General features: G+C 34.4%; 1 protein-coding gene across 2 annotated transcripts; it reads left to right on the forward strand.

Annotated features, from left to right (window-relative positions):
• The first annotated feature begins 3126 nt into the window (after positions 1-3126).
• LOC145620501 (uncharacterized) lies at positions 3127-10934 on the forward strand. 2 transcript variants are annotated; one of them, XR_014108244.1, is made up of 11 exons: positions 3127-3564; positions 5096-5338; positions 6031-6192; positions 6525-6634; positions 7342-7450; positions 8759-8914; positions 9065-9180; positions 9271-9437; positions 9947-10077; positions 10163-10327; positions 10409-10933. XR_014108244.1 is itself a non-coding variant. In XM_081675188.1 (11 exons), the coding sequence occupies exons 1-10, from the start codon at positions 3172-3174 to the stop codon at positions 10271-10273; spliced, it is 1698 nt and encodes a 565-aa protein (XP_081531314.1). In that variant the 5' UTR covers positions 3127-3171; the 3' UTR covers positions 10274-10306; positions 10409-10934. The 2 variants fall into 2 exon arrangements, 1 of the variants encoding a protein (XP_081531314.1); XM_081675188.1 differs by having other exon boundaries at positions 10163-10306; positions 10409-10934.
• The last annotated feature ends 5059 nt before the right edge of the window (positions 10935-15993 follow it).

Raw genomic sequence — 15993 nt, forward strand, 5'->3', positions numbered from 1 at the left:
GCATATATTTTGTGAAGTGTTGTCTTAATACTTCCTCCGTTCTATTAATATTGCAACAATGGACTTTTTGCACTATGCATCACTCTTGTTTGACCATATAATATTGATTTATACGTTAATCAAAATATAGTCATGTGGGATCTTGTTGGATTCGTCTCATAAAATACTTTCACGATATCAACTTTTTATAATTTTTACACTTACACAATTATAGATATATAGCATATAAAAAGTGCTTTGGGATGCGTAATTTTCTCCTTGTTGCAATATTAACAGAACGGAGGAAGTACAATTTAAAAGTGACTTGTTAATGTCATGTATAATCTTAAGACCCAGAGTTAATCTGTGCTTGTTTGGTCATTTGACTATTTTATTGGGATAATCTATTTTAAATTCAATTATTAATGTAGTAATTAAATAGCTGTCCCATTTTTTTAAGTTATAACAAATGTTGAAATGTATGTTTAGGGCCTGTTCACATTTATTGAACTGAGCTGAACTAAACTGAATTGATTGGAGCTAAACTGAATAGAGCTGAAATGAATATTTTATGAGAGAAGGAAATTAAGAGTTGAACTGAACTGAACTAAACTGAACTGATTAGAGCTGAACTGAACTACTTGAAGCTGAACTAAAGTAAACTGAATAGAAATTAAGCTGAAGTGAACAAGGTCCTAAGTGGTGTACTTTACTATAAATATTTGATTTTAATTTACTTGTATTATTTTCTAGAAAGCAAAAAAATAACATCTCTAAACAAACAACAAAAGTGATCCATTTAATGTTGACTATTCCATATAATTTTTCAGAGATTTCAAAATATTCTTCTTGTATGGAATCTTCTTACTAATAATATACTCCTTTCGTCCCTTATTAATACTCAAAGTCCATTATGGGCAATTTTCACGATAAATAAGTGTAGTAAAAGTACATTGAAAAGTTAAATTCAATTGGGTATGCAAAAAAAAAAGTAGTGAGATAAAGTGCTAAAAATACATGAAAAAACAAAATTTACATGTGAGAGTTAAATTTGCACAAATATTGTTGCAAATTGGTGAGAATTTTGATAAAAAATTGATTTTAATGATACTTGAAAAAAGCAAATGAAACTATTAATTTGGGACTAAAAATTGTTCATTAGAGACTGTCAATAAGAGACAAAGGGAGTATGTTTTTTTTTTTAAAAAAAAATCTTCCCAGTGTTTTAATTGCAATAATTTAGGGGGTCGGCCAACGATGGAGGTGTGTTACTAGGGTGGGGGTTCTAGGTGGCGACTCATCAATTGGGGGGTAGGGATGACAATTCAATTCGAGTTTGATTCGAATTTGACTTAATCCGGGAAAAAAAAAGTCTAGTTCAAATCCGTAAAAAAACATCCAAATTTGATAAAATTGACCCGAATCCGAATAGGGGGCGGATCGGACTTGGCCTCGTCTGCGCAAATTCCCACTGGAGTCCGAATGCGAATTATCCTACTACGTAATTTAAAAAGAAAGGGAGTAGTGAAAGACTCAAAAAAAATATTGTTTACACCCGGTTTACACTAATATTGTGTAAATCGAGTAGTACAAGGGTAACTTTTAACTAATTTTAGAGCTGTTTGATTGGGGGTAATCAGGTAAGGAAATGGGAATTAACTGGCCCGATTCCCTTTGTTGATGTTTGTTTAGCACTTTCTTTCATTCCCTTTCCTCTCTTCATTACCTTAAATCCCTCTAAGTTCATTCCCTACCCCCCTAGACTTTTCCATTCCCATTCCCTAGCCACCACCACACCACCACCTTCCTACCTCCACACATCCCCGAGAAACCCAACAACCGCACTACCCATTGCTTCGCCACCTCTCTGACGACTTTCGCCGCGTCTCCGACAACCCTCCCCGCCTCTCCGACGACCTTCACCGCGTCTCTGATAACCCTCGCCGCCTCTCCCCCTCCCTGTAAAACTCTCTTCTCCTCACGCAAACACTAACCCAGCCCCTAGAAATCCCTCCCTCTCCCCACAAAACCGCCGTCCGACCCTCCCCCACCCTCGAAACCCTAGCTTCTAGGGGTTGGGTTAGTTTCTAGGGTTTTCGGGGTTGATTGTACTGCGCGTGTGCGGCGAAGGGCGGCGAAGGTGCGGCTGATGGTTTGGTGGACGGCTGGTGGCTACAAAAGGTGGAAAGTGAATGAATTAGGTGGTTGTGTGGTGGTGGGTTGATTGGATTGTTTCCCTTTATTTCTAAAACAAACAACATAGTGAATATTGGGTAATTTCATTCCATTCTCTTCCATTCCCTTTGTTCATTCCATTCCGTATACCCCGGGTGAACCAAACGGCCCCTTAGGGTAACTTTTTGCCTATTTTTGGGTAACTTTGAACCTTATACAATTTTTATATAAATAGACAACAAGAAAATTTTAATAAAGGTAATTTAATTACATTCAATCCCTAACAATTGATTTTTAGTCATTTAAAATGTGATTTTTTTACTAATAATGCGTGGATAACTTTTATTTGTAAAGGGTTACTTTTATGCATATTGGGGGTAACTTTTATTTATTTAAGGGGTAACTTTATAATGAATTTATTGTACATCCGATTTTTTTAAAAGTTAGTCAAGAGTCAAAGAAGATGAATCTATACTTTATATATTAAAAAGCGTTCCTAATACATGATATGTGCTACGTGGCACACTTCACATGTGTTAGAAATATGCCACATCACCGTAATATGCCACATCATCCATTCATCAATTGTAATATGAATATAATGAACATGTTTCAATTGCAATAAAAATGTTTATCACAAGGTTTGAACACAAGACCAATAACAAATAAAGTAATGTTATTACCAATTTCGCTATCTTTTTATTGTGCTTCATATTCAATAATAATACACTAAATACGTTAATTTGTAGTTTACAAGACATCAATTTGAGAGTGTTTATTTAATTTCATTAGTTATTATTGTCTACTTATTTTTTGTAATTATATAGTTTATGATTTTATAGCCCAAATAATATATGTCTTGGTATTCAAAGCAAAACCCGGTGCATCGCTTGGGACCACACACTAGTTTCACCTTTAAAACGACGTAGTATAGCCTTTTAACAAATTACAAACCCAAATAGAGAAAGACAAGTACAAAGTATATCTTCTTCAAAAATTGAAGCACCAAGCTCAACAATGGCAGCCATAACCATACCCACAACTCACACTCTCCGAACCATAAACCCACGAACACGTCCATGGCTTCTCACTCTCCGCCATTTCTCCCCAACTCCATTTTCTCTCTCCTCCGCCATTTCCGCTGCTTCAATCTCTACTGCCGAAGAAGAAGAAAATTCCGAGCAACACCCTTCAACCCCATCAAACTCCCCTCCAAAATCCAGCAACAAAAACGCATCGTTTTACCCCAAAAGAGGGCAAACCCTTGAGTTAGTTTGTGAGACATTGGCGTTTAAAGCAAAAGGGGTTTGTAAAGTTCCTGAAACTGGGTTTGTTCTTATGTGTGATCGTGCTCTTCCTGGTGAACGCTTTCTGGGTCGTGTTACCCGTAAAAAGGGTAGTTATGCTGAGGTATATGGAATTCTAATGCTACTTTTAGAATTTTTTGGTTGGAATTAAATTATCTTATTATGTTGGAACTATTAGTTTATTTGATTGGAATTGATATGGAATTTGTGTTTTACTTGTTATAATTATGCTGTGGTATATGGAATTATAATGCTACTTTTTATTTATATTTTTGGTTGGAATTTAATTATGTTACAATGTTGGAACAATTAGTTTATTTGATTGGAATTGATATGGAATTTTGTGTTTTACTTGTTATAATTATTTGGAGTGATGGATGAAAAATGAGTTGTTAAAAAAACTTGTAAAAGACGGTCTGATGGGTTTCTTTTCGACTCACTATGATATGAACATGAGTATGAACTCTTATGAAGATGGGTGGTAAGCCTTCTTACATGTTATAATAAGCCTCAACTTTGTGTTTGTGCAATGATTTTGGAATATATTTGGTGAAATAGGTGAGTTGTTTGTAGAGTTTTGAACTTTAAGCCAGGTTTGAATTTGAAGTAGGTTAGATGGATGTGAGTCTCTGTCCTCTTCAATCAAGGTGATCATTGGAAATGTCTCCTTGCAATTGTGATTTTGTGAAGTAGCTTAGGTGGGAGTTTCGTGTTGGGCATTCGAATGATGTTATCCATGTGATACAGTTTTCCTATCTTTCATTACATAATAATGAAGGTTGATCAAAGTTTAGTGTACAAGAGTTGGATATTGGGGTGTTACCCCTGCATGCAATAATCAGCTAAGTTCTGAAGATCATTTATATCCATATATCTGAAATTTGTATCAAGTGGTTATCTTTCATTGTTCTTGGACTATCGACATGTCTGCTTGCTTTGATATCCTGTTTAGGGCTGTCAACTTTTGCTTGACAAGAAATATGAGCATAAAGGAAATCTGATTAGAAATGCTTAATGGTGCTTCCATTTCACTATTTTAGCAGTTTTTTACTGAAATAGTACTAAATGGTGGCAAGTGAAATCAGTGTTGAGTTTGTTAGGACGTTGAAGTGGTGAGCAATTGTAGGGAGGGCTGCTGTAAAGGATAGCAGAGGATGCTGATTGTAATACTTTTTGAAAAAAGCAAATCTGTAATCACTCCTTGGGAGAGAGCAACCTCTCAAAAGCTAGTAATTAATATTAGGTGACAACCAATTAATTAATATAATCGTGTTGTTCCTAAATCCCCAAATCAGTCTAAATTTTTATAAGTTTTTCTCTCGCTAATCAGAAGAACTAGCTAAAAATACCTGGTTTTAAAGCTATTTCATCCTAGTTATTTAGATTCTGTTGACATCCCTTAATTTTTATGCATTTGTTCTGAGTTCCAACCTTTTGTGTGAGTTTACCAATTTCCTAGGAAAGGATAATTGAGTTGGTTCTATCCACTGCCTCTTGCGTTGGGGCTGCTATGCTGTACTGTTTGATTGTTGAGAACTTAAGAAGTTTGTCTGAGTCTTTTAAATTCCTCGTACTTTTGTGATGACATTTATTGACTTATTTTTAGTTCTTTTGTGTATTTGAATTGTTTCTAGGTGGCAAAGGTGAAGACATTATCTCCTCACCATGATGCTGTGGATGCTCCTTGTGAATATGCTTCATATTGTGGAGGCTGTAAGACACAGAGTCTGTCATATGAAGCCCAACTAAAATATAAAGAGCAACAAGTTTGGGAATTAATGCTACATGTTGGGAAGTTTTCTGCTGCACAACCTGATTTTCTCAGCATCACAAAGCCCATTATTCCTTGTGCAAACCAGTTTCATTACAGAAACAAGGTTAGAAAATTTCAACTCTTTACTGTGATACCCCCCCCCCCCCCCCAACACCAAAAAAAAAAACAAGGTGAAAACAGATGGAAGTAGAATGTATGACATTAATTAAACAAATGAATAAATAATTGCCGGTCCCTTTGTTTCTGCATGTGTAGAATCTATGTCGAGATCACCAGCAATTTACTTATGTATAAAAATTGGGGATGCCCCGGCTTCTCATAGAGAAACAAAATTTGTTTCTCACATGGCATTTTCGTAAATAAACCAACAACTTTATTTAACTTTATTCAATTGCGGAGCCCACAATAATGATAAAGTTGTTGATTTATTCACGAAAATGCCCCCATGAGAAACAAATTTTGTTTCTCAATGTGAGAAACAGGGTTAAAATAACAGTACATTTAGTACTTATACTAGGTAATGATGAGAAGTCGATGTCAAATGATAATAGTTTGCTAGATGGTCATGTCATATGTCCTGATGTAGTCATGTACATCATATGTTTGGTTACATGCTTATATTATATCTTCTAATACATTAGCATTAAAGTTGTTATCCTGCTTCAGTTTTTTTTGTCAAGTTATTCCTTTAACACTACTATACTGTTTCTAGTAATTTAATTATGCTGAAACTTATCTACAGTACTTAATATCAAATTAATGGGATATTGTCATATTGTTACTCTTTTTTGACAGATGGAGTTCTCATTTAGCAATCGAAGATGGATACCTCAAGAACTTTGGGAAGAAGAACAAGGTAGTGGGAACGATTATGCTCTTGGACTTCATGCCCCAGGCTTTTTTGACAAGATACTCAATATCAACAAGTGCCTGTTACAAAGCGAGCCAGCCGATGCAGTAAGTTAAATTTTAATTTGGTCTCTAGATAATGAACTCATGGCTCTTTCCTTCATGCAGTTTTGTTTCTGGCTTAGAATTATATATTTACATGGGGCTTGCCCCTCGTTTCCATCAATAATTTTTTTTATATATTTACATCTGCTACTACTACCTATGTCAAGCATTACTTTCTGGAGTCCCTTAATGCAAAGATCAATTCTTGTTTACATTTTTTTTCATGTTTAATATGTAGAGTGTTGTATATCATCTTTTCATGCCATGATTATGTTAGATATTGAGTTGTTTGGTTCATGATCTATTTCAGAGTTAATTTGAATTTCTGATAATAGGTTCTCTTGGCAGTTCAAGATTGCTGGAGAGATCAGAGCTTAGGCCTCTCTCCTTATAATGTTCATACCCATGCTGGGTTTCTCAAGCATCTAGTGATAAGAACTGGCAGGTAACTGGATTTTCTTATTTCTATTATGAATTCTGGCCTGTGAGGTATTGAAGGCTTGAAGCTTGATTTGCTTTAGAATGTGATCCTTACCTAAACCATGCTAAACCTTTTCCATGGAGACATGCAATTTAAGAGGATAAAGGGATTTCTGGTGATCCATGACTTTTTAGTATCGTATTTTCTTTCAATTTCCATCCATTTCTGGAGCCTGAAATCTAAATGACCTTGAATACTTTCAACTTAGTAAATTTCTCTTGCTTCCAAATGATAAATATACATATGTAAATTGCACTTATCAAGTCTCCAAAATTTAAGAGCCAAGTCTTAGACAAGTCATTCTTACAAAAATGTTGACCTTTTCTGGAACTTAAACAAACCTGGATATCAGAGATGACAAAGGCTGTCCTGATATTTGCAGGTATTGGACAAAATTGATTTGCAAAGTTGCTGTTAATATTGTTGATTGTAAAGTTAGCCTACTTTGTGAGAAAATTGGGTCTAGGCTTATGGGTGCAGTGTCAAATGTATGTTTTCAGTTGTGTCATTGCCGGTTTCATAGATAGGAGTTAGGAGGTCAGTGACATTCTAACATGTGCCTTTCAATTTATATGCAATCAAGATTATCCTTCTGCTAGGACTCAAATTTGCTGGAGCTCGTTAGATAATTGATATTTAAATCTTACTATGGATGGTCATTCATTTTGCAGGGATGTCCAAAGTGGTAAGCCTGAAATTATGGTCAATTTTGTGACTTCTGCGTACAAGCCAGAGCTTTTAAAGCCTCTAGTTGAGAAAGTTTCGGCCATAACTGAAGTGGTTAGTCACATTTATATATTAATAGTTACTGTTCAAAACATTATTGTTATGTTATGAAATTTAATCATTACTCTTTTCTTGTAAGGTGAGTGGTGAGCCATTTTTAAGGTCTCACTTCGTAAAAACAATTATGTTTCCTGAAAAAAATTGTATATGCTTGTAGGAAGATGTGGGACTATCAAACCTTTCATGTTTATTGTGTTGTTGATGATGAAAGATATCATTTGTTTCTTCCTTTCTATCCTTCCATGATTCTGCTAGGATTCTAGGAAGTAGAAATAATGTTCATATCTGTGCTTAATACTTCCTGACCCATAAAATAGTGCCCATTTTCATATTATTGTCAAACTTATAAAACTTTGACTTAAAATTCTCATTGTATATACGAAAAACATAGTTGTGTGGGAGAGAGAGAGGGGGGGGGGGGGGGGGGTGGGGGGAGGGAGGAGAGGGTAAAGGGAAGGGAGGGAGGGAGAGACTTTTTGACTCTTGATATGGTAAATTTGCATTAACTGGGTTACTTGTAGATCGAGTTGTGGTATCTGTAAAGGCATTTGGAGATATAAATGCTGGAATACAAATTTTTTTTTGTGACTCTTGATATGGTAAATGTGCATAAACTGAGTTACTTGTAGATCGAGTTGTGGCATCTTTGAAGGCAATTTGCAGAAGGAAGTAATGGAGATATAAATGCTGGAATACAAATTTTTTGCGTGTCTGTGTGGTATTGACAGTTTTAAGGTTGATCAAGCTATGCTGCTTACTTCCTGGAGGAGATTTGTGCAGCACTATGACCTTGGTTCCTATTCAAGGAAGTCAAATACACAAATATTTATCCTGACAATAATAATGTTGATATGCTGTTCTCTGCACATGTATTAATTTTTTTAATGGTAGTTTGTTGTGCAAGCATTTGATGAGACTTAGAGAACCTTTGTTGGTGAAAGATGAACCTTTTGGTTGAGAGATGAACGAGTGGTAAGCATGGCTTCTAATTTTGGGGAAGGCAGAAGTTAGCTAATAAAATTAGGATTGCTTCTGGGATAGGTTGTTTCTTGACAAAGAATGGTAATTTCAATTGCCAAGGGCTTCATTTCTGAGAGTTGATTATTCTTTCTTTTGTGTGGTATTAAATTTCCTCTTCTTATTTCTTGCATTCCCTTCTTTCACTTCTTATATTGAATATTTGTGATAATGTGAGGTTCACTTTTGTCTTTGAGGGAGACAGTCCTAGCTTTCTATTTTTTCATACTGTTTTACTTGCTTGTAATCATAGTAATAATTAAGTTTCCTTTTCATGATCAATAGGCCAGCATTGTGAACAACATAAATACCTCAGTGGGGAGCACTTCAGTTGGGGAGGAGGAGCATGTATTGTATGGGAAAGCTACTATTGTTGAAGTTTTGAGAGGGCTGACGTTTCAGATTTCTGCCAACTCATTCTTCCAGACAAATACACAGCAGGTATGTGTTCGTATCTTTTTCTTATGCATTGATATTAATAGTCTCTGTATGACTGGATGTTAACAAGTAGAGTCCGTCTGAGTTCTGACCTTGCTGGTAATATTATCAATTAATTCCTGGTCTAAATGCCAAATTTTAGTACTTTTTCAGGCAGAGGTTCTTTATGGACTAATCGAGGATGTTGCTGGTCTCAGAGGTGATGGCTCTGAAATTGTGCTGGATCTGTTTTGCGGAACAGGCACCATTGGTCTCACACTTGCCAGAAGGTTCGCAATCTTGGCATCATAGCATTGACTTTATTGTAGACGGTAATATACAATATGCAGTAATACTCATGATCTGTCTTATAATTTCAGGGCCAAACATGTATATGGTTATGAAGTAGTTCCTCAAGCCATCGCAGATGCTCGCCGAAATGCTGACCTGAATGGAATCTGCAATGCTACATTTGTCCAAGGAGACCTTAATAAAATTGATGAAAACTTTGGAAAGAATTTTCCTAGACCTGATGTAGTGATATCAGGTAAAGTATCCAATGTCATAGTTTTGCTCCCACCAGTGCACTGTTTCTCCTGATTATGTTTTGCATTTCTTTATTAATTATTCCTTGTTTTTGTATCCTGACTATAATTTTCCCCTTAATTTATGAGGCTGGGAAAATGTATTTCATCCATTTCAACTTGTTCAAGTTGATTATGATGCTTCTGGTTTTAGTATGTTTCAGTAGACTGTCCCAGTTCATCATCACCCTGTGTATTTATGGCACTATTCCGGTTTTAGGATGTTTCTAAGATAATTACTGTCACCCTGTGCATATATGGCACTCTTCCACTTAAATGAAAATTATTGGTTCTATTACCTCAGTGTAACCTTGACAATTAACTGGAATGAAGGGAGTTACTATTGGGATATATGCATATATCGTCAATTGCCTGATGTCAATTGCTGGCCATGTGTTTAAGTAATCAGTTGGAGGTAATCTTTGTATGTGCTAGCTAGTTTCTAATTCAAATGATTTTCCTATGTTTGTAGATCCAAATCGTCCTGGAATGCACATGAAGCTGATCAAGTTTCTGTTAAAGTTGAAAGCCCCTCGAATTGTCTATGTTTCCTGCAATCCTGCCACATGCGCTCGCGACCTTGATTACCTCTGTCATGGCTCGGTATTTGATTAATCTTCTATCATTGGAATCTGTTTCCCGGGGTTGATTTTCTGCCGTCTGAATCACATTTATGGTGTTTTTGCAGGTGGAGCAGAAAATAAAAGGATGCTACAAATTAAGGAGCATCCAACCTGTAGACATGTTCCCTCACACCCCACATATCGAGTGTGTTTGCTTGCTGGATCTCAATGAATAATTGTTGATACTGTTTTCATCTATCAGAACGAAGGTTCTAAATCAGTAACTATCTGTAAGATCTCAAAACTTTCTTCAGATATTTTTTTATTTCAGTTTTTGTTATTTAATACGAAGTATAATACTTTTTTTGTAGGCTGGTTTTGCATTTCATCTGTTGCATTTATTAAGAACTCAGCAACACTCTGGAGTTCCTGCGTGCGCAACTACTGGCGAATGATTGCCCTCTCGCAGCAGAAATTATTTCACTCTGAACCACAGAGGAGTCAACTGCTGATGTTCCCACTGATGCAGCAGTCGATTAATGTTTTTTTGCTGCAAGCTTTACAGCCATATATGGTGCTCCAGTGGCTCCTGCACTGAAAATCTAACCACTTCAAGTACATTGATGATCTGGATATAAACTATTCTTTGCTTCATGCTGTCCTGAAATAATTATCTTGTTTCATGCTAATACCTTGAAATGCAGGACTCACATTTTTTTTTTTTTTTTTTTATATATTTTTTTGACAATTTCAGCAGGCAAGAGTAATCTGCTGTATACTACCAGTAGTAGAATATGTATATAAATCATTTAAGATAAGACCTGTTTTTTAAGAGCAATTTCCATGTAAAATCATTGAAAATAACTTCAATTCCTGAATTATGATGCATTTTACAAAAATTTCTCCATACAATAAATTGTCTATGGGATTAAATCTTTACTCTCGCAACATTAATTTTAATTCCATCACTATTTCTCTTCTATTCGAATCAATTAAAACTTAAAACATTAAAGTAACATGTAGAATTTCCCAAAAAAAAAAAAAAAAAAAAAAAGTAACATGTAGAAAACTACTATATTAAGGATGAAAGGAGCATTGATTAAGTTCCTGTACTCTCTTACCTTATATTTAATGAACTTAAAATTAGTTTTGTTGAATGGTTATTGTTTTACTCGTAATTTAATACACTTTTGAGGGAATGGAAATAAATAATTTCACCTTTGCTTGATCTTCTAAAAGCAATTTTACCATAAATTTATACTTTATTAGTATTTAAAAACACAAACCAATGAGAGTGAGGGATAGCTCTAGTGGTTAGAGCTCCCCTCTCGATTTCATGAGATTCGTCCAAATTAATCCATTGGTACTTTTATTTATCAAAACCAAAAAAAAAAAAAAAAACAGAATACAAAAAAGTTTGGTTAAATAAAAGATTCTTAAAAACAAAAAAAGCTTAATTACAATAATATAATATTAAAACCTAAAAAATTTGTAAAATGTTACAAAATGTGAAAAGTCAATGAAATTAAGTTATTCAAGTAATTTGTAAATTTTTTTAATAAGGAAAACATTAGAAATAATAATCCTAATATTGATGAGTTTTGCTAAAATAATCCTAACTTTGGATTATTGTGGATTAATATGAACTTTGGGGTTCTTTTTCTTCAATCCCTAACCGGTCAACAAAAGTTCTGATTATATTAGGTCACTTGACACGTGTCAAGTCCTAATTGATCCAAAAATAAATAATTATAATAATAACAGAAAACCACCTAGCTTTCCTTTTCCCTCACCGATCCACCCTAACTCCACCACCACCACCACAACCCAGCTCGCCACCCCATCGATCCACCCTAACCTCTACCACCACTGCCTAGTCCGTCGCGTCTCCCCCTCCCCTTGAGTCACTGTTTTCCCCTCTTTCTGAAACCCCACGCAACCACCAAAATTACCAACCACCGTAATTCCAAAATCGTAGCCACGAAACCCCGAAATCGCGTCCCCGAAACCCCAAACACTCCTCCCCCACCACGAAACCATAGCAGATAGGGTTTTCGATGGTGGTGGAGGAGTTTTGGGGGTTTTAGAGAGTAAGGGGGGTGGTTTTAAGGGGTTTCGAGAGTTGGGGAGGTGGTTTGAATGGGAGTTTCGAGTGGTGGTGGTGGTTGGAGCAGGGTAATGGTTGTGGTCGCTGGCGATAAACAAGGTTTTTGGATGGGTGAATTCAGTGGCTTGCGTGTGTGGCTGGTGTCAAGGATTTGGCCGGTTAGGGGTTCTAGTGACCAGGGGTGGGGTTGGGTGACTTGTTGGTTTTTATTTTAATTATTTTAACCAACTAATTTGAGACACGTGTCACTTTTTTAACCAAAAAAAAAAAATAACTTAGTCAATCAGTAACCAATACTTGGGATTGAAGAAAAAGAAGACACCTTAAAGTTCGGATTAGTCTAGTATAATCCAAAGTTGAAATTATTCTATAAAAATTGATGAAAATTAAGATTATTATTTATAATTTTTCCTATTAATAAAAAATATAGAGTACTCCCTCCGTGTGTGTTTTAATAAGTGTGACACTTTAACTTTTTACACTATTCACATCCGTGCTTAGAACAAAAGCTAGTTTATTCTACCGTAAAATAATTTTACCTTTTAACCCCATCTTTTAGGCCTTGTTTGGTTGGTTAAATATTTTGTGGGAAGTCAAAATTTCTATGAATTTCATTTTCACCCTCTTGTTTAATTGATTCAAAAAAGTGAAAATGGGGGCAATGAAAATTCATGGGAATTTTGACTTCCTACTAAACATGGGAATTCACTTACCTTATTCCCCTTGGTAAGTTGAAATCTCCATGAAAATTTACTTCCTCCATTCTTAACCGAACAAATTTGTTGAATTCCCATGATTTTGATGATGGAATTTATTTCCCACAAATTGAAATTTAATGGGATTAGCAATATACTTTGGAACCTGTTAGGTAGGTAAATATTTTCATTCTTTATTCTCAAATCTCAATCCTCCCACCCACTTCCATGGCTAACAACACCATCACACTCTGCCGCCACCCTATCTCCTTCATCTTACACCCCAACAACGGCAACAATATCCCACAAATCTCAATTGAAAAGAAAAAGAGCCAAAAATACCAGAGATTCAAAGCAACAACAATTATTTTTGGGGTTGAATATTGTGAATGGTGAACAAAGCCATAGATCAATTAGTTAGTGATTTTTATTGGTGGTTGTAATGGGGTTGCGACGGTGGATGCATATATGGTGGGTCGTCAGTGATAGGTGTTTTGGTGGGGCTGCCGTGGAAGTGGAAGACGGGGGTGTTGGTGCGGTGGGGCTCACGGGAACCAATGGCGGGGCGGGGCGGGGCGGTGAAGGAGTTGTTGGATATGGGCAAGCAACACCAACCGGTCAAGGGTCGTTAAAAGAAAATGAGTGAGATTGTTTTGGAATAAATTAAAGGTGAAATTGTTTTCGAAAGGCTTAAGATTGGTAAGATATTCTTTTCCATTTTTCCTATATAATATACGTATTGATAAAAGTGTTTGGTAAATAGCTGTAAAATATTATTATTGCATTTAATAACAAAAAGCTAATTGTTCAATAAGCTAATATTAAAAAGCTCTTATAATTAGCTTTTGGTAAAAGTGTTTTTTGAGTCCAAAAAGCTTTTTAAATGAGTTGTTTACTAAACACTCAAATTAGCTTTTTAGAATGGTCAAACCTTAAAACAATAAAAATACGTAGTATAAAATTCTCTAAAAATAATTTAAGTTTAATTATAATAAGTTAAGTAAATTCTCTATACCCCAAAAAAAAAAAAAAAAACCCTAGCCCCTCTCTCCTTTCTTCTCTCTAAAACCTAGCCAGCCTCCATTGTTGAATTTTGAAGGGACTTTCATCTTTACCGGTGAAAAGCCCCTTGTTTTTGTGTGTAATATTCTCTTGTTTTAGGTTTATAATAACTTTTTCTCTTTTAGGGCCCTCGAAAGACAAATTTTTTTTTTCTTCTCAAGGACGATTTGGGTCCTTCGAAAGACCGGGTTTTTATTTTATCTTTTTAGTGAGGATTTATTTTTTTATTTGATGAATTTCTATAGAGTTGTTTTATAGGTAAAATTTTGTGCGGGATTGAAAAAGAGGTTAATATTTCGACAACATTCTAATGAATTAGACGGAAATTTTCTGCACGACTACAACAGATCGATAGACTCCCTCGCCGAAGAAGGCTGTAAATCACAGCTATATGACAAAGGGTATGAAGAGTGTATGATTTTCCTCGACGATCGTAGCTTTGTTTACGGAATGTTTTTATTTGATTCAATTATTATGTTTTTGTTAGATTTTAATCTCTTTGTTGATGTCGTATGACTTATTTATGAATCAATTTAATTTTAAAAAAAATTATAAGTTAAGTTATGCAAAAATAAGTTTTAATCGATCAACATAAATTTTAAAGAGTAAAACTTTGTAATTTTAAAGAACAAATTTAACACTGAATTAGGGCCTGTACTCTTCAATTATATTTCAATTTAGCTTAGTTTAGTTCCTAATATTCTCTTCTCATAAAAAATTCAGTTCAGTTAGCTCTCCAATCAGTTCAGCCCTTAGTAAAAATAGTTTTAATCAGCAAATAAGTTAAGTTCATTATACTAATATGTTTAATATTTAATTATAAATTGATACCACTTTCGTATTTTGATAAGTGTTACACTTTAACCATCATATACTTTACAATTTAATTGATCTAGATAAGATAAGAGCTTAGTAGGGCAGTGGGACTGTGGAAGTATTAAAAAAATTGTCAAGAAATATAGTTTAATAATTTTTTTTTTGGTTTTTAGAGAGCCATAAGGTCAAGTGATGAGAATTGATCACAAGATTCACGTGGAACTGGGAGGGGAGCTCTAACCACTATAGTGAGAGGGAAAAAATAATAAAAAAACAATAGTGGGTTTGGGTGTGTGAGGACCATGCGATGAGAAAGATGTAATATAAAAAACAATAGATTTCTTCATCATTTTTCATTATTTGTTAAGGAGACTGTTATATATAACATTTTAAATAAATTTCTTGGACTTTTATGCCAAAAACATGCTATTATTATTGATAATGTTTAATATTTTTTATGTCACGCACTCACGCTAACTGAGTTATATTTTAGTACGCAATGAGGTAATTTCAATTATTTCTCGTAAATTTTGGCATTAAATCAGTTCCTTTAAACAAAAATGACCCCTAACGTCTAAAGAGCAGGGTATAAATTTTTTTAAACATTAGGTTTAACGGTTTTCTTATCAATGGTGGTGAAATCTTTTATTTTTATTTTATTTTATTTTATTTTATTTTTTTTTTGTGTTTTTTTGGAATTATAAAATAATTTTTCTTAGGGAGGTAATTTCAATAAATGGTTTTTTGTAAATTATCCTTAAATAAAATCAAAAAATGGTTCTTTCCATCAAACTTACGATCGTAGAATATATCTTGTAGTGTAGTAGATCAGTTGCATATATCAATGGAATATACCGATGATATATACAACTTAAAGTAACCGTGTTTCAATAAAATTAATGTAAGTTTGGCTAATACAAGATTTATTGTAAATAATATAAAGGGAGAAAGCAACTTAAAGATATGTGTCCGTGTAAATAACAAACAATTTCATGAAAATTGTTGGAAAAGTACTCTGAAAGTATTAAAATTCCTCAATTATACTTGTATTTTATGATGCGATTCCAAGGCATCAATATAGTTATTATAATTATTTTTATTGTTATTTTTAATTTTATTATTAGGTGACTGGATTTATTAGGATATTTTTGTTAGTTTAATTCGGTTAGTAGAAGATAAGCTTAACTTTAAAGATCATATTTGCAAAATATTATCTTTACACGTTAGGGTTAGTTTCCAATTAGATTAGAATTTATATAACACGATTTTTAGGCTA

Source organism: Chenopodium album, chromosome 27 (genome assembly GCF_948465745.1).
Source record: "Chenopodium album chromosome 27, dcCheAlbu1.1, whole genome shotgun sequence".
Lineage (NCBI taxonomy): Eukaryota > Viridiplantae > Streptophyta > Magnoliopsida > Caryophyllales > Amaranthaceae > Chenopodium > Chenopodium album.

Excerpts from the sequence above, each read along its gene's own strand:
- LOC145620501 (XM_081675188.1), top strand. The coding sequence starts at position 3,172 with ATGGCAGCCATAACCATACCCACAACTCACACTCTCCGAACCATAAAC. Across the intron at positions 5,339-6,030 it reads AGTTTCATTACAGAAACAAG|ATGGAGTTCTCATTTAGCAA; the intron begins GTTAGAAAATTT and ends CTTTTTTGACAG. Across the intron at positions 9,181-9,270 it reads GGTCTCACACTTGCCAGAAG|GGCCAAACATGTATATGGTT; the intron begins GTTCGCAATCTT and ends TTATAATTTCAG.